Source organism: Bacillus rossius (genome assembly GCF_032445375.1).
Source record: "Bacillus rossius redtenbacheri isolate Brsri chromosome 4 unlocalized genomic scaffold, Brsri_v3 Brsri_v3_scf4_2, whole genome shotgun sequence".
NCBI lineage: Eukaryota > Metazoa > Arthropoda > Insecta > Phasmatodea > Bacillidae > Bacillus > Bacillus rossius.
In genome coordinates this window covers 47548502-47563458 of record NW_026962011.1, presented here as the reverse complement: position 1 = coordinate 47563458, position 14957 = coordinate 47548502, and the positions used below count along the sequence as shown (strand labels likewise).

At 34.9% G+C, this 14957-nt stretch overlaps 1 protein-coding gene across 3 annotated transcripts in view; it reads left to right on the top strand.

The window, feature by feature from the left end:
* Positions 1–14957, top strand: part of LOC134542487 (ATP-binding cassette sub-family C member 10) — an 84803-nt gene that overhangs the window by 47276 nt on the left and 22570 nt on the right. For all 3 annotated transcript variants that reach the window (XM_063386817.1, XM_063386816.1, XM_063386815.1), the window contains exons 5-12: positions 2906–3032; positions 4301–4394; positions 5566–5677; positions 7339–7464; positions 9783–9931; positions 11967–12086; positions 12696–12863; positions 14033–14150. In XM_063386817.1, coding sequence (XP_063242887.1) covers positions 2906–3032; positions 4301–4394; positions 5566–5677; positions 7339–7464; positions 9783–9931; positions 11967–12086; positions 12696–12863; positions 14033–14150 — 1014 coding nt within the window. The remainder of the gene's footprint in view (positions 1–2905; positions 3033–4300; positions 4395–5565; positions 5678–7338; positions 7465–9782; positions 9932–11966; positions 12087–12695; positions 12864–14032; positions 14151–14957) is intronic.

Genomic DNA, 14957 nt, shown 5'->3' with positions numbered 1-14957 from the left:
TGAAGCAGGAAGAAGCATACTGGGATGTTTCATTTCGGTGTGATGAGGGAAGGGGGAGAACCTCTTTGCATGCGCTCAGCTTTCAAGTTATTTCCTTTCGTTGGTAATAGTTTTTTTTTAGGATTTCGTTGGGAGGGAGAAGCTATTTCCACTCCATATCCCCTCCTTTCATATTCCCCTGCTTTTGAGTTTCGGAAGCACATAAATTTTCGAGAAAATATCTTTCATGATTCAGCCTGCATTGCAGTCGCCATTGTCGCGAGGTTGCAGATGGCTACTGTGGGGTTTTAGTTTTCCTGCATTTCCTATACTCTTACGAACACCGAGAGACCAGACCGTGACGCGTATCATGTGGCCGCCCACTGACGTAAGACATGCCACGTGTGCTGGGCCACTGACGTAAGACACGTCACGTGTGCCGGGCCAGATTACAAGGATCCCTCCTTCACCCTGCATCTGCCACTGGGTTAGTGTACAGTTAAAAAATACAACTGTGGGTATCGAATGGGGTTACAGTCATTTGTGATCAGCTGAAACTTAGCTTGTCAAAATAAAATACAGAACTGTGAGAAACTCTAGAACATTTATGCTACTTGTGATTTGTTGATGGTATATGAGTTTTGCCGGTCACATGATCTTTTAAAGAGTTCAGGCACACTGTGTACTGCACACTCTAACTGAGACTTTATTTTCCATCCAGTACATTCGGGACTACAGCCATGCTGGATTAGTAATTCTGTGGGATTTTCAAAAGTCAGAGGTATTTTAGTGGAAATATAACAAGTTGCAATAAGAAAGAAAAAAACAGTCGAGCAGTGGTCTTCATGAAATCATTATGGAAAATTACCCTCGAAATGTGAAACTAACCTGCTAGAAAACAGGAAACACAGTGAAATGAAAACCAATAACTTACTATTTTGCGTGTAGATGCGTAATCAGAATTTTAATAATTTTTTTACTCTCAATAGTTTTCAACTTATTGTATGATGAGATAGCTATACATGCTGGCAGCACAGTAATACGACATGTGAACCAAGGTCAACAGTCGGTATTCACCCAAAAAATTTTGAACGCGATTGACTTGATTGGTGCTCTATTACAGAATGTGCTGGACCGTAGATTGCATGATTAAACACCTTTAACTAGGCCTGTGCGAAGCTTCGACTGCGCAAATCAATCGAAGCTTTTTTTTTTAATATTTGATTTGATTTTGACAGGAAATTTTCTATTCGTTTTAATTTGAAGTTTTGGTTGTGATGAAAAGCTTCACATCATATGTGAAGCTTCGCATTTGTTGCAAAGCTTTATAACATTGGAAGCCTATGATTCTCACAGTATTTTGTTTTTTGTGATGCAAATATCGTGCTTGTAAAAATAAAAAGTGGCACTACATTTGCTTTTATAAATGCTCAATATTAATATGTATTAAGCATGGTTATTTTATAATTATTGTTGAATGATGTTATATATAGATCCCAATTGGTTAACCACTAATCAATTCAAACAGTACAAACTTTTAATCATTATTTTTTCTTCAGTTCTGTATTTTATTAAATAAGTTGATTAGGTACAGGTTTTCTGAGAACAATATTCGTGAATATTTGAAACATTTGATTTTGATTCTTTGCCTTATCAAAAATCTTTTGGACATATGCCATTGCTAAGCAATGTATGTCTGTAGAAGAAAACTACAAAAAAAATTGGTCGTCTGTAAAGTCGGTTTATGGACGATAGTTTGTGACAACGTCATAACAAAACATTGATGAAATGATTGATCCAGAAGAAAAGGAAATATCATATTCGGCCTGAGACTGAGCCGTAATAGGTTTTTGAAACCAAACCATTTAGGCATTAAAAATATTATATTCTTTGAGGAAGAATTTTTTTTAAATTTTTCTATCTTTTGTATGATAAAATATACCTCTGCATACTTTTATGAATAAAATTGAATCATTTTTATTGAATTATCACTATTTTGTATGGACACAAAGGAGTGAAATAAAATGTACAATTTAATTAATAAATTTACTTTTATTTGCATTCATTATTCAAATATATTTATTACTTTTGAAAAGTTACGTGCGCCGTATTTATTTTTACAAGTACAAAAAAAAATTTCGCACCTGCCGGGATTTGAACCGACAACCTTACAATTAGAAGAAAGCGCCGCTGATCGCTCAGCCACGAGGCTATATTAAAAAATTGTTTCAGATGTTATATATACATTTATAACAATTTTGTTCATGGTAAGGGAATATTATTTCGTTTCTATAACTCGATTTTGTAACAAATACGCATCCCAAATACACCAAACTTATTTATAATGTGTTACAATATTTTTTAAAACATTGTGCAAAAGATCCCGGTTGTAATTTGAATTATTATGTGTAACTGTACAATACCATTGTTGGTTCAAAACGTATTTGAATATTCAACATTACTTTTAAATAACTGTACCGATTGTGCTGAAAATCGGTGGACGATCGTTAAATTACATAATATAAATAATTCAAACGACGAAAATATGATTGAAAAGTCAAATCGATGGTTGTTCCAATCGAGTGGAAGAGAGATTCCACGCATGTGTAGGCCCTACAATGAGCATGAAGAGAGATGCCACGCATGCGTACAATGAGCAAATAGGACACATCCGTAGTGGGACATCCGTAGTGGGACACTTTTTCGTGCGTGCAGCCGACGTTCATCGATTTATTAGACGTTGTCACGTCAAAAACTAGTATTCGCATAGGCATACCTTTCACTGAACATACTTGCATCCACTCTGCAGTTGTTGGTTTTCGGTCCAATCTCCGTAGTTGCTAGTAGACTCTTCCCTCGAGTCGCTTGTCGCGTTGTACCGAGGTTGGGTGGGTTGGTGTCTCCAGCGAGGTCTCTTGTGTCGCAGCGTCGCTGTGCCTGACGCACTTCAACCTGCTGATGGCGGAGGTGGGGCTGAAGATCCGGGCCGCCATAGTCACCACCGTGTACCGCAAGACGGTCAGCGTCAGCGCCAGCTCCCTCGCCAAGTTCAGGTACTCTCGCGTGATCGATACTTTCACGCTGCATTCAGTTGTGGTTTGTTCTAATCTGGTCTAGTGTCAAACCAATAGTGAGATCTGCATTACAGCGGTATCTTCATGCAGCTTACCTGGGGGAAAAAAAACATAATTTAGGTACTTGACAGTAGTAAAAGTACTCTAACTAGAAATTTATTTCGTAAACTTCAGGCGTGATCTTATGCACAATTGTTTATTTTTTATTTTTACTGTTGAATATTCACAAAGAAAATTTTTTTAAAAAATGGGACTAAAGAGCAGAGTTTTGCTTATCCAACTTAAAGGACTTTTAGAATGTCCGATAAGCAAACATTATGGATGATAGGGATGTGTTAAGGAAAATTTCACTAAACGTCAATTTGTGGAATAGTTTGACCCATTACGAACCCAATAATATAAGGTTTTACAACATAACAAAAGGACAGAAAAATTCACTGAATAAATGAACTCAGTTTCTCAACTCTGTGAAATTAAATACAGTACTTTAAACTTTTAACTTTAAAAGTTCAGCCGTCTAATAATTCCTAAAAATAAAAAGTGAGAAATTTTTAAAAGTGATATAGCATGTTTCTAGTGAGATTTAACTGTTTTTAATATTTTATGTTCTTTTGATGTAAAACAAATATTACTGAATAATGTGAACATTGACACTATAAAAAAAAATTTTTAGGCCAAAGCATATTAGTATTTCTTTGCAAAGTTGTTTGATCATTCCATGATTGACACTTCCTTGATATGGACATTTTCTTAAGGTCCATTAGAGTCTTTGCTAATGTGAATCCTGCTCATCTGGTCATTCAGGTAATCTAGATGAGATTTAAAAATAAATGGTGTTTTTTTTTATTTGTTTTTCCTACATCAGTTGGTGGGTTAAAAACTTTGGTCTAAGTATACATTAGTATTAAAACTAAAATTAAGCTGTATTAAAAGTTGTATTTATGAAAAGAAAAATTATTTTTTATAGTTTTATCCATGCATTTTACAGTATTTTAAGGCAACTTACGTTTAATCTGGACTTTTGGTGTTCCGGACAGGGTCTGGTCCCATGTAGTCAGAATTAGCGGGACTCTATTGTACTGTCAATCCATAATACTTTCTATTTAATACTGCTACAACTCTACCTCAGCTTTATCAAAGCAATTCCTCCATCCTGCCTTAGCAAACAGCCAGATCTGTGTTTGCTAGAACTGCGTGGCTTTTTTTAAAAATTTGATTTGGTAAATGAAATGCTGTTTGGTTGGCAGCGTTGGCGAGGTGATGAACTTCATGAGCACAGACACGGACAGGATCATGAATGCATGCCCCAGCTTCCACTCAGTGTGGAGTATTCCTTTTCAGGTGAGTCATCTCATTCCTTCTTGTTTGTTCACTCAGTTGTGAGCTTGTGATTGCAGCACTTTGTCTGACACTTGAATGAGAAACCAAGGTTTATGATCTTAAAGAAAAATGACTTACTATTTTGCATGTAGATGCGTAATCAGAATTTTAATTATTTTCTTTACTCTCAATAGTTTTCAACTTATTGTATGATGACGAACCTGTACCTGAAGTTTGTTGGTTGAACTTTTGACTCTTCCTATGTTCACATTTTGCATCATGTAAAAATCAAAAGTGAGACAGAATTTACTTAAAACTGGTTTGTTTCAACAATGATAGGCTGTATTTTGGTAATGACTTGTGAATGCAATGAAATAATGTTTTACCATATATTTAAGATTAGCACCTACTAAAACAATAGGAAATAAATTTAAAAATGTGTGTTTATTAAGTACTATGCATATATGTAACTCTATCTGAAAAAAAAATGTAGTAATGAGGTAAATAATCAAACTGGTAATTTTTTTTTTATATCCTCTTCAACTTATTTCTGGGAAAATTTCTATAAAAAAATGTCCACTGAGTGCCAGCTATCATTTAAGGATTTTATTTTTAATTGGCAAATTTTATTTAATTTTGTCTTTAATTTCAGTGTTGCTGACATGGGAGAAAGCTGGTAAAATGAATATTATGATGATAATGAATGATTTTGCTTTTATTTCCATTTTGTTTATAACATTGTAACTATTTTAGGAGTGATCAGCGAATTTTTGTGATATAATTAAAATAGGAAATTTAGAATGCTGATTTAGTCATAAATGTTCAATGTTACCTAAGAGTGGACCTGAATATCTGGGATGTAAATTTTTACCATTTGCTCCATCCATTCTTTAATTCACCTCTTACATTCCTTTATCCTTTCAAAAAGGTTATATCTGTCAGAATAGGGCAGTAGTGTGATTTCCCCCATTCTTTCCCTGATTCTAAAAGTAATAGTGGAACTTTCAGATTTTTTTTTTATTTCTCATATTTATTTATAGTGATAAAATTGTTTTTTCACTTTAAAATAATTTTTTAAATTGGCATTGAATAATGAGTTATGTAATTTTTGAGTGCTAGATTTTGATATTCGTAGTCCTAGGAGATAGTGAAGCACGCTCTTAAAACGCTTGTGTTGTATTTTGGTTTTCAGATAGCAGTAACTTTATACCTCTTGTACAGTCAAGTGGGACTGGCATTCTTGGCTGGCGTTGGCTTCTCTATCATTCTCATCCCTATAAATAAGTTTATTGCTGACAAAATAGGTAAGACATGTGTTGATGTGGTATGGTGTAATGTAGCTTGGCTTCTGGGTTGTAGCCATGTCCTTGGCAAATAATTCACCAACGTTTCTGTCGACATTGCAGTCGCCATCATCAGGAAGCAGTTACTTACTGAAAGTAGGCAGTAGGTAACTGCTCCCTGATGATGGTGACTGCAATGTCGACTGCAATGTCGACCGAAACGTTGGTGAATTATTTACCAAGGACACTGCTAGAACCCAGAAACCAAGCTACTTCAGACAATGGCTGTGAAAGCCTGGGAACATTATTGATGTGGTATGGTGTTGTCAGTTACCTGTTTGCTGGTATTGTGTGGCAGCAAAATATATTGAGGTAGGAAATGTGTTTGCAGGCACATTATCCATCCACATTTCCTTCCTTTCCCTAGGCCCAATATGGTGTATGACTTTGGCACTATAGCTGAAAAGGGGTCAAAAAGGGCAGTTCCTTCCACTGTCATTTAGATACCTGTAGAGTATGTGTTTTTTACCATCCCCTTACTTTTTCGGGTGACTGCAGTTTTTGTAACATCCACGTTCTAGCGTTTCATGTTTAATTGAAAGTACATGTGCATACCTGCATGAACTAAAAAAAAGATTATGCAGAGTTGAAGTTTCATCAAGTGCGTTTACAAATAAGCTAATCACAGCCACTCTTGAAGGGTACTCATATGGAGTTAGATAGTTTCATAACTAGATATTTTATTTTTATAATTTTAATTGGGTTACTAGAAAGTTAGAAACAAAATTACTCTTAATTGGTTTCAATAGTTTTAATGCCATAACAAATTTTTATATTTGATTTAAAAAATTAGTTTGCCTTCATTAAGGCAGAGATAGCACATTCAGAGATTTTTCAAAGACTTAAACATATTGTCTATTAAAAAGTATTATTACAGTTGTAGTCACTCTCACAATTGAATTGGTATAGCCTTGTAGATCCATTTTCATGCAATTTTCTTTTACAAATTACCGTAAATCAGGTTGAGTAGAAACAGCAGAGTGAAGAGATTCTGTAAGAACAAGTCTTCAACGAAAATCACTCTAAATAATATTGTTAAGCAACTTCCAAACGTTAAAAATTTCAACTGAAGAATATCACACACAAATATTCTTTAGAAGGAATTCTCCATAAAGTCTTTTTTCATAAACTCACATTCAAAAAGTTTGGAATCGCAATACATTTAGTCTTGAATATTTTTTGGTGAATACAGTAATTAAATCCTGATTTCAATTTTCGTCTCTACGAAAGCAAAGTTTACTATCCGTTGCGTCATGAATAGAGACCGGAAAAATTCGCGGTTTCGATGGCCTTCAGGATAGACTGCACATTTCCCTGTACACTCTGCCAAATAACGCCAGTTCATTGGCTGCCGACATGTAAGTCGTCTCAGCTGGTTTGTCCTGTGATTCGATCCTTCTTTGGTTGGAGGGTTTATAACTGGTTGAGATTCGTCCAGATGAACAGTAAGCCAATAGCAAAATCATCTAAAAGGTATATGTATTTGGCTTCTAGCTTATCGCTGAATGAATCCGCAAATTTTTCCGGTCTCTAGTCATGGAACCCTCCCAGCGTACACCTCTGCCGCCCGCCATTGAGCTTGTTCCAGCTGCGCGCACGTGTGTGTGTGTGTGCGCGCGCAGGCCGGTTGAGCACGAGCATGATGGAGCGCAAGGACGAGCGCGTCAAGGTCGTGGCGGAGATGCTGCGAGGCATCCGCGTCATCAAGTTCCACGTCTGGGAGGAGTACTTCATCGAGAAAGTCGATAGTGAGATGCATCTTCACTCTTCAGCCTCACGCACAGGCTTCCGCCAATCCTTATTGTTATTTTTTTTAATACCTATTTGAATTGAATATCAAATTATTCAAGAATATGGAATTATTTATTTTAAATTGATACCTACTAAAAATAAAATGAATCTTTTAATTTTTTCAAACTTCACATAAGAAAAATCGGTGCAAAAAAAAAAGTTAATAGAAAGAAAATTACAATAAGATGGTGTAAATTGCAAGTAAATAAAATAAAAAAACCTGTCAATTAATTTTCCTCAACCTGTAAAATTTTAATTTTGAAATTATTTTTGTTGATTATATACATAAAAAAATTAGTATTTTCAATAGTTTGTAATTATAATCACACTTTATTTCTTACATATTAAAAGCATCTATGTTCTGTATTGCAGTAAACCAGTACTTTTTTGTTTGTATCAGACATGATACCCTCTTTTCATTTAAATTTTTTGTAAGTCCCACTTGCTGTATGTGTGGCTAATAAATAACAAAAAAAAATATTCTGTGTGAAATTTCAAATTAAATATCACATTATTTATAAGTATCAATTTTTTTCTTTTAAATACTTGCAGATCCCTACATATGTTAGAATAATATAACTCCAATTGGTAGTACATACCTATTTTAAACCTTTTGTATGGCAATAGTATGCTGCTTGATTGTTCAGGAGAATTTTATTTTTGTAATTTTTAAATAATGTATCTTTAAATATAAGGTTTTGCTTTTATATTTACAAATTTTCATTGAATATTTATAGCTAAATGATTAATAAATTGTAAATGTATTAAGTTTGTATTAGTGATTTTGCAAACTCACAACTTTATGGCTGCCCAGCTTCCATGCCCCCTTATTTAAATCTCATCTCAGTCCCATCATTCAGGTTCACGTCAGTCTGGAATACGTCAGAATAATACATAAAGAGATGAACGATTATAGTTTTATAGTAAATAGTGCATCTGAGTTTTTTCCTTCACTTTGTACAATTTGGGCGAGAGATACGCTCCCAACAAAGCTCCGCATTGATAATCACTAATCAGCTTACCAATTTACTGCTAAGAGGGGTTAATTTTAGGCCTGTGCAAAGGTTCAACTATGCGAATCAATTAAAGCTCTTTTTAATATTTAATTTGACTTTGTCAGAAAATTTGCAAATTTTTTTATTTGAAGTTTCGGTTGTAATTCAAACCTTCGCAAAGCTACTTTTTATATAAAAAAAAATACATAATTCAACATTCAGACAATGCAAGTTGGGCCAAGGTTTTCGTTTGACACCTGGTAGGTATGGGGAAAATAAGTTTCACACTGTATGTTTAAATTTGATTCAAAAGATATTCAATATTCATGAATAGATTCTCTGTTTGTTGAAAATTGTTTTAACGCTAAAATTCACTGTACTTATCTCCTGGAAACCACTGGGTTAAAAATACCACAATTTAATTGTCGTTTATACCAAACATATTGTACTCTACATAACTTTAATGACATCATATACCGATTAATTAGGAATCGCAATAATAATTAATTGTCTAAACTTAAAAATTTATCCTCTTAACTTGTCCTCTAGTCACATGTTATATTTTGTATTATCCATTTTTCTGTATATTTTGTGTATAGTAAATGTATTCACTGAGGTTTTATAACTATGTATGTAATTAACATTTTACTAAGTAATGTGTCATGTTATCTTGTCCTTTTGGTATTTATGTCATTTCTGTTTTTTTTTTTTTATGTTTTGTGTACATCCTGTGCTGTCTCTATTTATTGTGATAGTGTTTGTTTTTACTTGTTTTGTGTCGTGCCCAGGGGCGCAACAACGGGGGGGGGGGGGGGGCAAGGGTATTATGCCCCCCCCCCCCCCCCCCCCTTCTGAAACACCTTGAAGTGGGGGCAAACGGGGGCAAAGAAAGTGCTGTGTAATCAATTTTTAGATAATAAAACTGCTTGAATAGCACCATTTTCCACCTTGAAATACAATTTTTTTCCGGGGGAGGACTCCCGGATCCCCGGCTTCAATAGGGGGGATCGATGATTCTTTATAAATAGGTATATTGCCCCCCCCCCCCCCCCTTTGGAAATTTAGTTGTTGCGCCCCTGGTCGTGCCCACCTCTAAAGTCTCAAGACTGTCGGTGGGCATGTAACAAATTTAAATAAATAAAAAAATGAAATAAATAATTTGATATTTGATTCAAAATTTGATTTTTATTTTTAAAAAAAAGTTGTCAGAAGCGTAGTACCAGCTGCATGCCGGACAGGAGGGCCTAAGTGTAGCTCGGTGGTGCGGTGGTGTTGCCCAGGGCTGCGAGCCATGGAGCTGAGGTACCTGGGCGGCCGCAAGTACCTGGATGCCGTGTGCGTGTTCTTCTGGGCCACCACGCCCGTCCTCGTCTCCATCCTGACCTTCACCACCTACGTCCTGTGGGGCAACACCCTCACCGCGGCCACGGTAATCTCTCCCGCGCTGCTGGTCGTTGGTAGCACTGTGCGCAGCTAGGGATGTGCGAATCCTTGATTTTAAGTTCGGTTCGAATCCGATTCAGATCCCTGGCAATATTTGAGTTATGAATCCGATTCCGAATATTAAGCACAGAATAATTAAAAATAACTGATTAATTTAAAAATAATGTGTGTTCTCTTTTTTCTAACTGTAACTACTGGCAATTATTTATTACACTCAGATTGAAATGTTTATAATTATCTAAACTTAATTAATAATAAACACTTTAAAATATGAAAACCTAAACATATTCAATTCTTAACTCAATTGTAATAAACTGCACGCCACAGGGAAATCTCAGTTTTATAAACGTTTCAGCAAACTAAACCATTTTTTCTCCAATAAATAGCCAAGTCTTTTTTTCTTGTAGGTATGTAATTGTTTTTAGTTTATAGTTTGCTATACGACGAAATTCGTAATTATAGTTTAAGCTCTCGAAATCTCGAAATTCTTTTAATGTCACTGTGTTAATTATTTAATTTATATATCTTGCTTTGATACATCATATTATAAATACTTGCGTAATAGTAGCCTAATTTTATTTTTCACTGCTAGTATTTTTGAGCCATATTAAATTAATTTATATTTTTTGTGAATATTCGTTATACTTTTCAAAGCCATGTACGTACAACGTTTCCGGGTTCAGGTAATTGTGGATTCGAACCGTACCCGAAAATATCGGGTACTCTCACATCCCTATGCGCAGCAGCAGATAGGAATGGTTCCACTTCAAGAACGTCTTTTAAAATCTGATTTCTAACCTTGTCCCACAGGGACAGACACTGGACTGACTTCTGGGAGGAACACCGGAAGTCTGAATGACCCTTCCCCATTAAATTCGGGAGAATGTGACTTCATATCGAGATACTAATAACTTAGTCTAGATATTAGATCCATACTATGTAACTTGTAGTTATAAATCCATCTTTGATAAGTATTTAATATAAAAAGAGCCCAAAAATGTACTTTCCTTGAAATTTCACCCTTCTGAGGCACATACCACTTTGCCCCCCACTAATCTGAACACTTATAATAAACTACAAGCATGCCTTTATCTGTTGTTAGTTGGATTAATTTTAAACCAGTTTCTGTTTAGGTCAATTCTTGTCAGTTGTGGATGGGGATGAGTGTTAGTATTTGACGACAAGTGTCTTGAGTATGTTGCCCTGCTTCATCTTGCTTAGCTATTTTTTCGATGCATGAGTGTCATGTTAATCATATTGAGTGTAAGTAACTAACAGTGATGGAAGGAATTTGTACTGGGTTTAGTATGTACAGGCTTTTATGGAATGATGATGATGCAATTGAGATTTGACGGGAATGGGCTCGTGAGATAGTGAAAGGATACTTGAGAATGAATTAGTAAGTTAGAATTTTACTGCTACAAGTTCACTTACGCAGGTGTATTGGTTAATTAATTTTTTAGTGACCAATAAGTATGGTTTTAAAATTAAACTGCTTCTTGTAAACATGCAAATAATAAATAAAATTATTTTGTGGATGCCAGATGCAAGTGAGTTTTGCCTACTTCTGCTACTTCTACCTTTTCCAGTGTACCAGTTCCTTTTTCTGGTCTGCTGTTGTTTGCGGTGGTGTATGCGTTGTAGGCGAGAAAAGGATGTCTGTGTTCATATCCGATATTGTTCATAGTAGAACTGTGAATCAGCCTTCTTTTCCTATATGTATAAGCTAATTAAAAAAAAAATAGAAGAGTACCTTTTTGTATTTTGAATCATTTGAGCAAGCATTTTGGCATATGTTTTGTGAACGTGGGCTACTATTGCAGGAATAAATGGGCATGTCAGTTATAGTATATTATTTTAAAATTAGATAAACTCTTTAGTTGTTGCTTATTGCCATTGGTAAGAACTTGAATACTTATTCATTTTATTTTTTTTAACTTTACAATAACAATGAATGTCTTTTAGTTAGTACATGTCATTATTAAATCATATTAAGGAATTATCAATTTTTTTTTTTACAGGTGTTTACAAGCATAGCCTTGCTCAACATGTTGATCGCGCCTTTGAATGCTTTCCCTTGGGTTTTAAATGGCTTGACAGAAGCCTGGGTTTCCATTAAAAGGATACAAAGACTTTTAGAAGTAAGTACCTCAGATACAGATTACTTTTCTACGACATTGACATTTCAGATTGATGTTGATTTAGCTAATCACTAAAAGTTAAATTTATAGTTATTTTTTTTTACATATGGGAACATAACGTCACTTATATAAATATTCACAATAATTTTTTTTAGTGATCTGAACCATTATTTATATCAATCACTAAATTACATGATTTAAAAGCATATATAATTCATATTTTTATGTAGCCTTTTTTTCATCTCATCAGTTTTTATCGCATGCTGTGCACGTTTCGTTAAAATTCGCTCTCGTATTTTTTTTTATAATGCAGCTAAAGAAGTATAATTTCAAAAAAAAAAATAGTCAGGGAATTTTGAAATTTTGGTTATAGAAATTTTATTGTCAATTTACCTATGTGGACACCATGCCCAACCATTTTTTTTTCTCAAATTTTTTGTACACCAGAACAAAACACATAAAAATCTCACATTTAGAATGCTTAGCTATTCATACATTTTTCAAGTTTAGTTCAAGGTTAACAGTTCCTTAATGTGTAGTGCTTTGTATCAGGTGAAGAAGCTATGGTGCACCCTTGTACGTATGTTTATTTCTTTAAAATGTTTCTAGCTCCCAGATCTTGATCTGTCCCACTACTACTCACCGGTGCCCGCAGACGACTCTGAGCTGGTCTTGTTCGTCAAGGATGGCACGTTCAGCTACGGCAGTACAGTGTCGTCTGGGGAGGAACACGGGGCAAGCATCACCCTCACCAGGATAAACATAACTCTCAAAAAGGTGTGTAACTTCCTTTCACATCATTTAGTTGTATTTGAATGCTGATTTCGTCCATACCTATTGTTGTCTAGCAATAAGTTTCATATATGATACATAATTACATGAATTATAATTTTAAAAAAATTGACAGGATCTGAAGTGCTCAATTGTTTAAACAATGCTTACAATAGTAACACATTTATGTGCGGACGCTTGTGGATGTGTGGTTTAGACGTTTTGCTGGTTGGATGAACTGCAAGTTGATGGCTTTTAAGTGTTGAAACTGGTGAACCTTACGGACAGAAGGTCAGCTAAGGGAAGGATGAAAACATGAAATGTTGAAGGAGAGATGTAATTGTTGAGTCAAATATAAAATAATTTGAATTGAATTAAAAAAAAAAAATAAATTTAATGCTGCTACAGCAAAGGCTATTCCAACTGAAGTTCCATAGAAGCTTTCTGCCGCAAGGTAACTCTGGACCTAGATATGTTCCCCTGGATACACATAGTATATAACTCTTCACTTCAGGATGTAGCGAAACACTTCATGTTACTGCAGGGTTCCTGTAGTGATCTTTGCCGGACCATGGCACCAAGACCATTTTTAGTCCCGATGGAGGTACTATGTGTGGGACTGACGTCCTGGTCCATAATGAGTAGCATTTGTAACCGAGCTTACTCGCACTGCATTCTGTCAACTAACTAAATTTGTTCCCACTGGTCATTGCTTTCTGCCAAACCAAGCTAGATCAATTTAAATCCTAGCCATAACATCATTCAGATTCTGCTCCTTAATGGGAAATTTTGGACATTCTCCAGAACTGCACAGAACTGGTGAAAGAAAGGAAAAGTGTTTTATTTAAATCTCATCTATTATTTTTTAGGGTTACCTCATTCTTTACATGTGGCTTATTTATTTATTTTCATGTGAACATTTGGCTCCAAAATTTGTGGAGTGGTTTAAGGATGTTTTCATCTTTATTGAGCAATGACTGGAATACTACTTGAAGTTCGGCGGAAATTTTTTTTTATGAAAAATCTCTACTCTGTTTTGTTTTGATTGGCTAATTGTGTAGATGTGAAACAAAAAATATTTCCAACCAGGCAGACGTCACTAACCGTACTGGATATGTTGAAATTTCAGAAGTTGTACTGCATTGAGGTCAGTGAGCGCAGTGGCTTTGTTCCAGGGAGAACTGCTGGGGGTCATGGGCCGGGTCGGCAGCGGGAAGACGTCCCTGCTCCTGGCCATGCTCGCAGAGCTGGACCAAGTCTCCGGGGTCGTCGGGCTCTCCGACCCGGACGCCGGTCAGTTCTTGAGGCGGGATCCATCTGTTGTAATTAGACGGGTTTATTTTTAGTCCGATTTAGTTTTTTAAAACAAATGATTTTGGTGTTATTGTTTAATTTTTAATTTTTATAAAAGCTGTTTTGTAATACTTACTCCACCAATATATTCGTAAAATTTATAAGCTGCATTTTTATCATAAAATAACGAATAAATTTGTCTTAAACGGATACACTCAGAATAATAAATAATAAAGTTTAATAGTGATTCAATAAGAGATGCACAAAAAAATTAAATTAATTTTTCTGATCTATGCAATTTGGTATAATTTTTTTGTCTGAGAATTTGTCTTGAATTTAAAACATTAAAAGATAACATTTTTATGATTTGAATTAAGATTTTTTTAAATGATACTTTATTCCATGATATGACTGGCATTTTGGTGCTATGTGGTGTATTAACTTTCATTTGAATGTTATGCGGTGTTTTACATACTTTTTTAATTCTGGTAAAAAAATAATGTATACTAAATCTATTAATTAGGGTTATGTGGAGGAAATCGGTTCATAAGCGATAGCCCAATTAAGTTTTATTACAGTTTTATTTAGGGATGGGACGAATCCACATTTTGGTCGAATCCGAATCCTTGTTCGAATCCTCAGTGTTTGTCATCGAATCTCGAATCCCAGTCCCACACTAAATTTCACATGTTATTAAAAAAAAATCACATGTGTATTTATAAAATTATAAAATAAGTGCATAGTGTATGTATACCTGATATAAAATAGACAAATAACCTCAAAAACCACACACGTAAGTTTTCATCC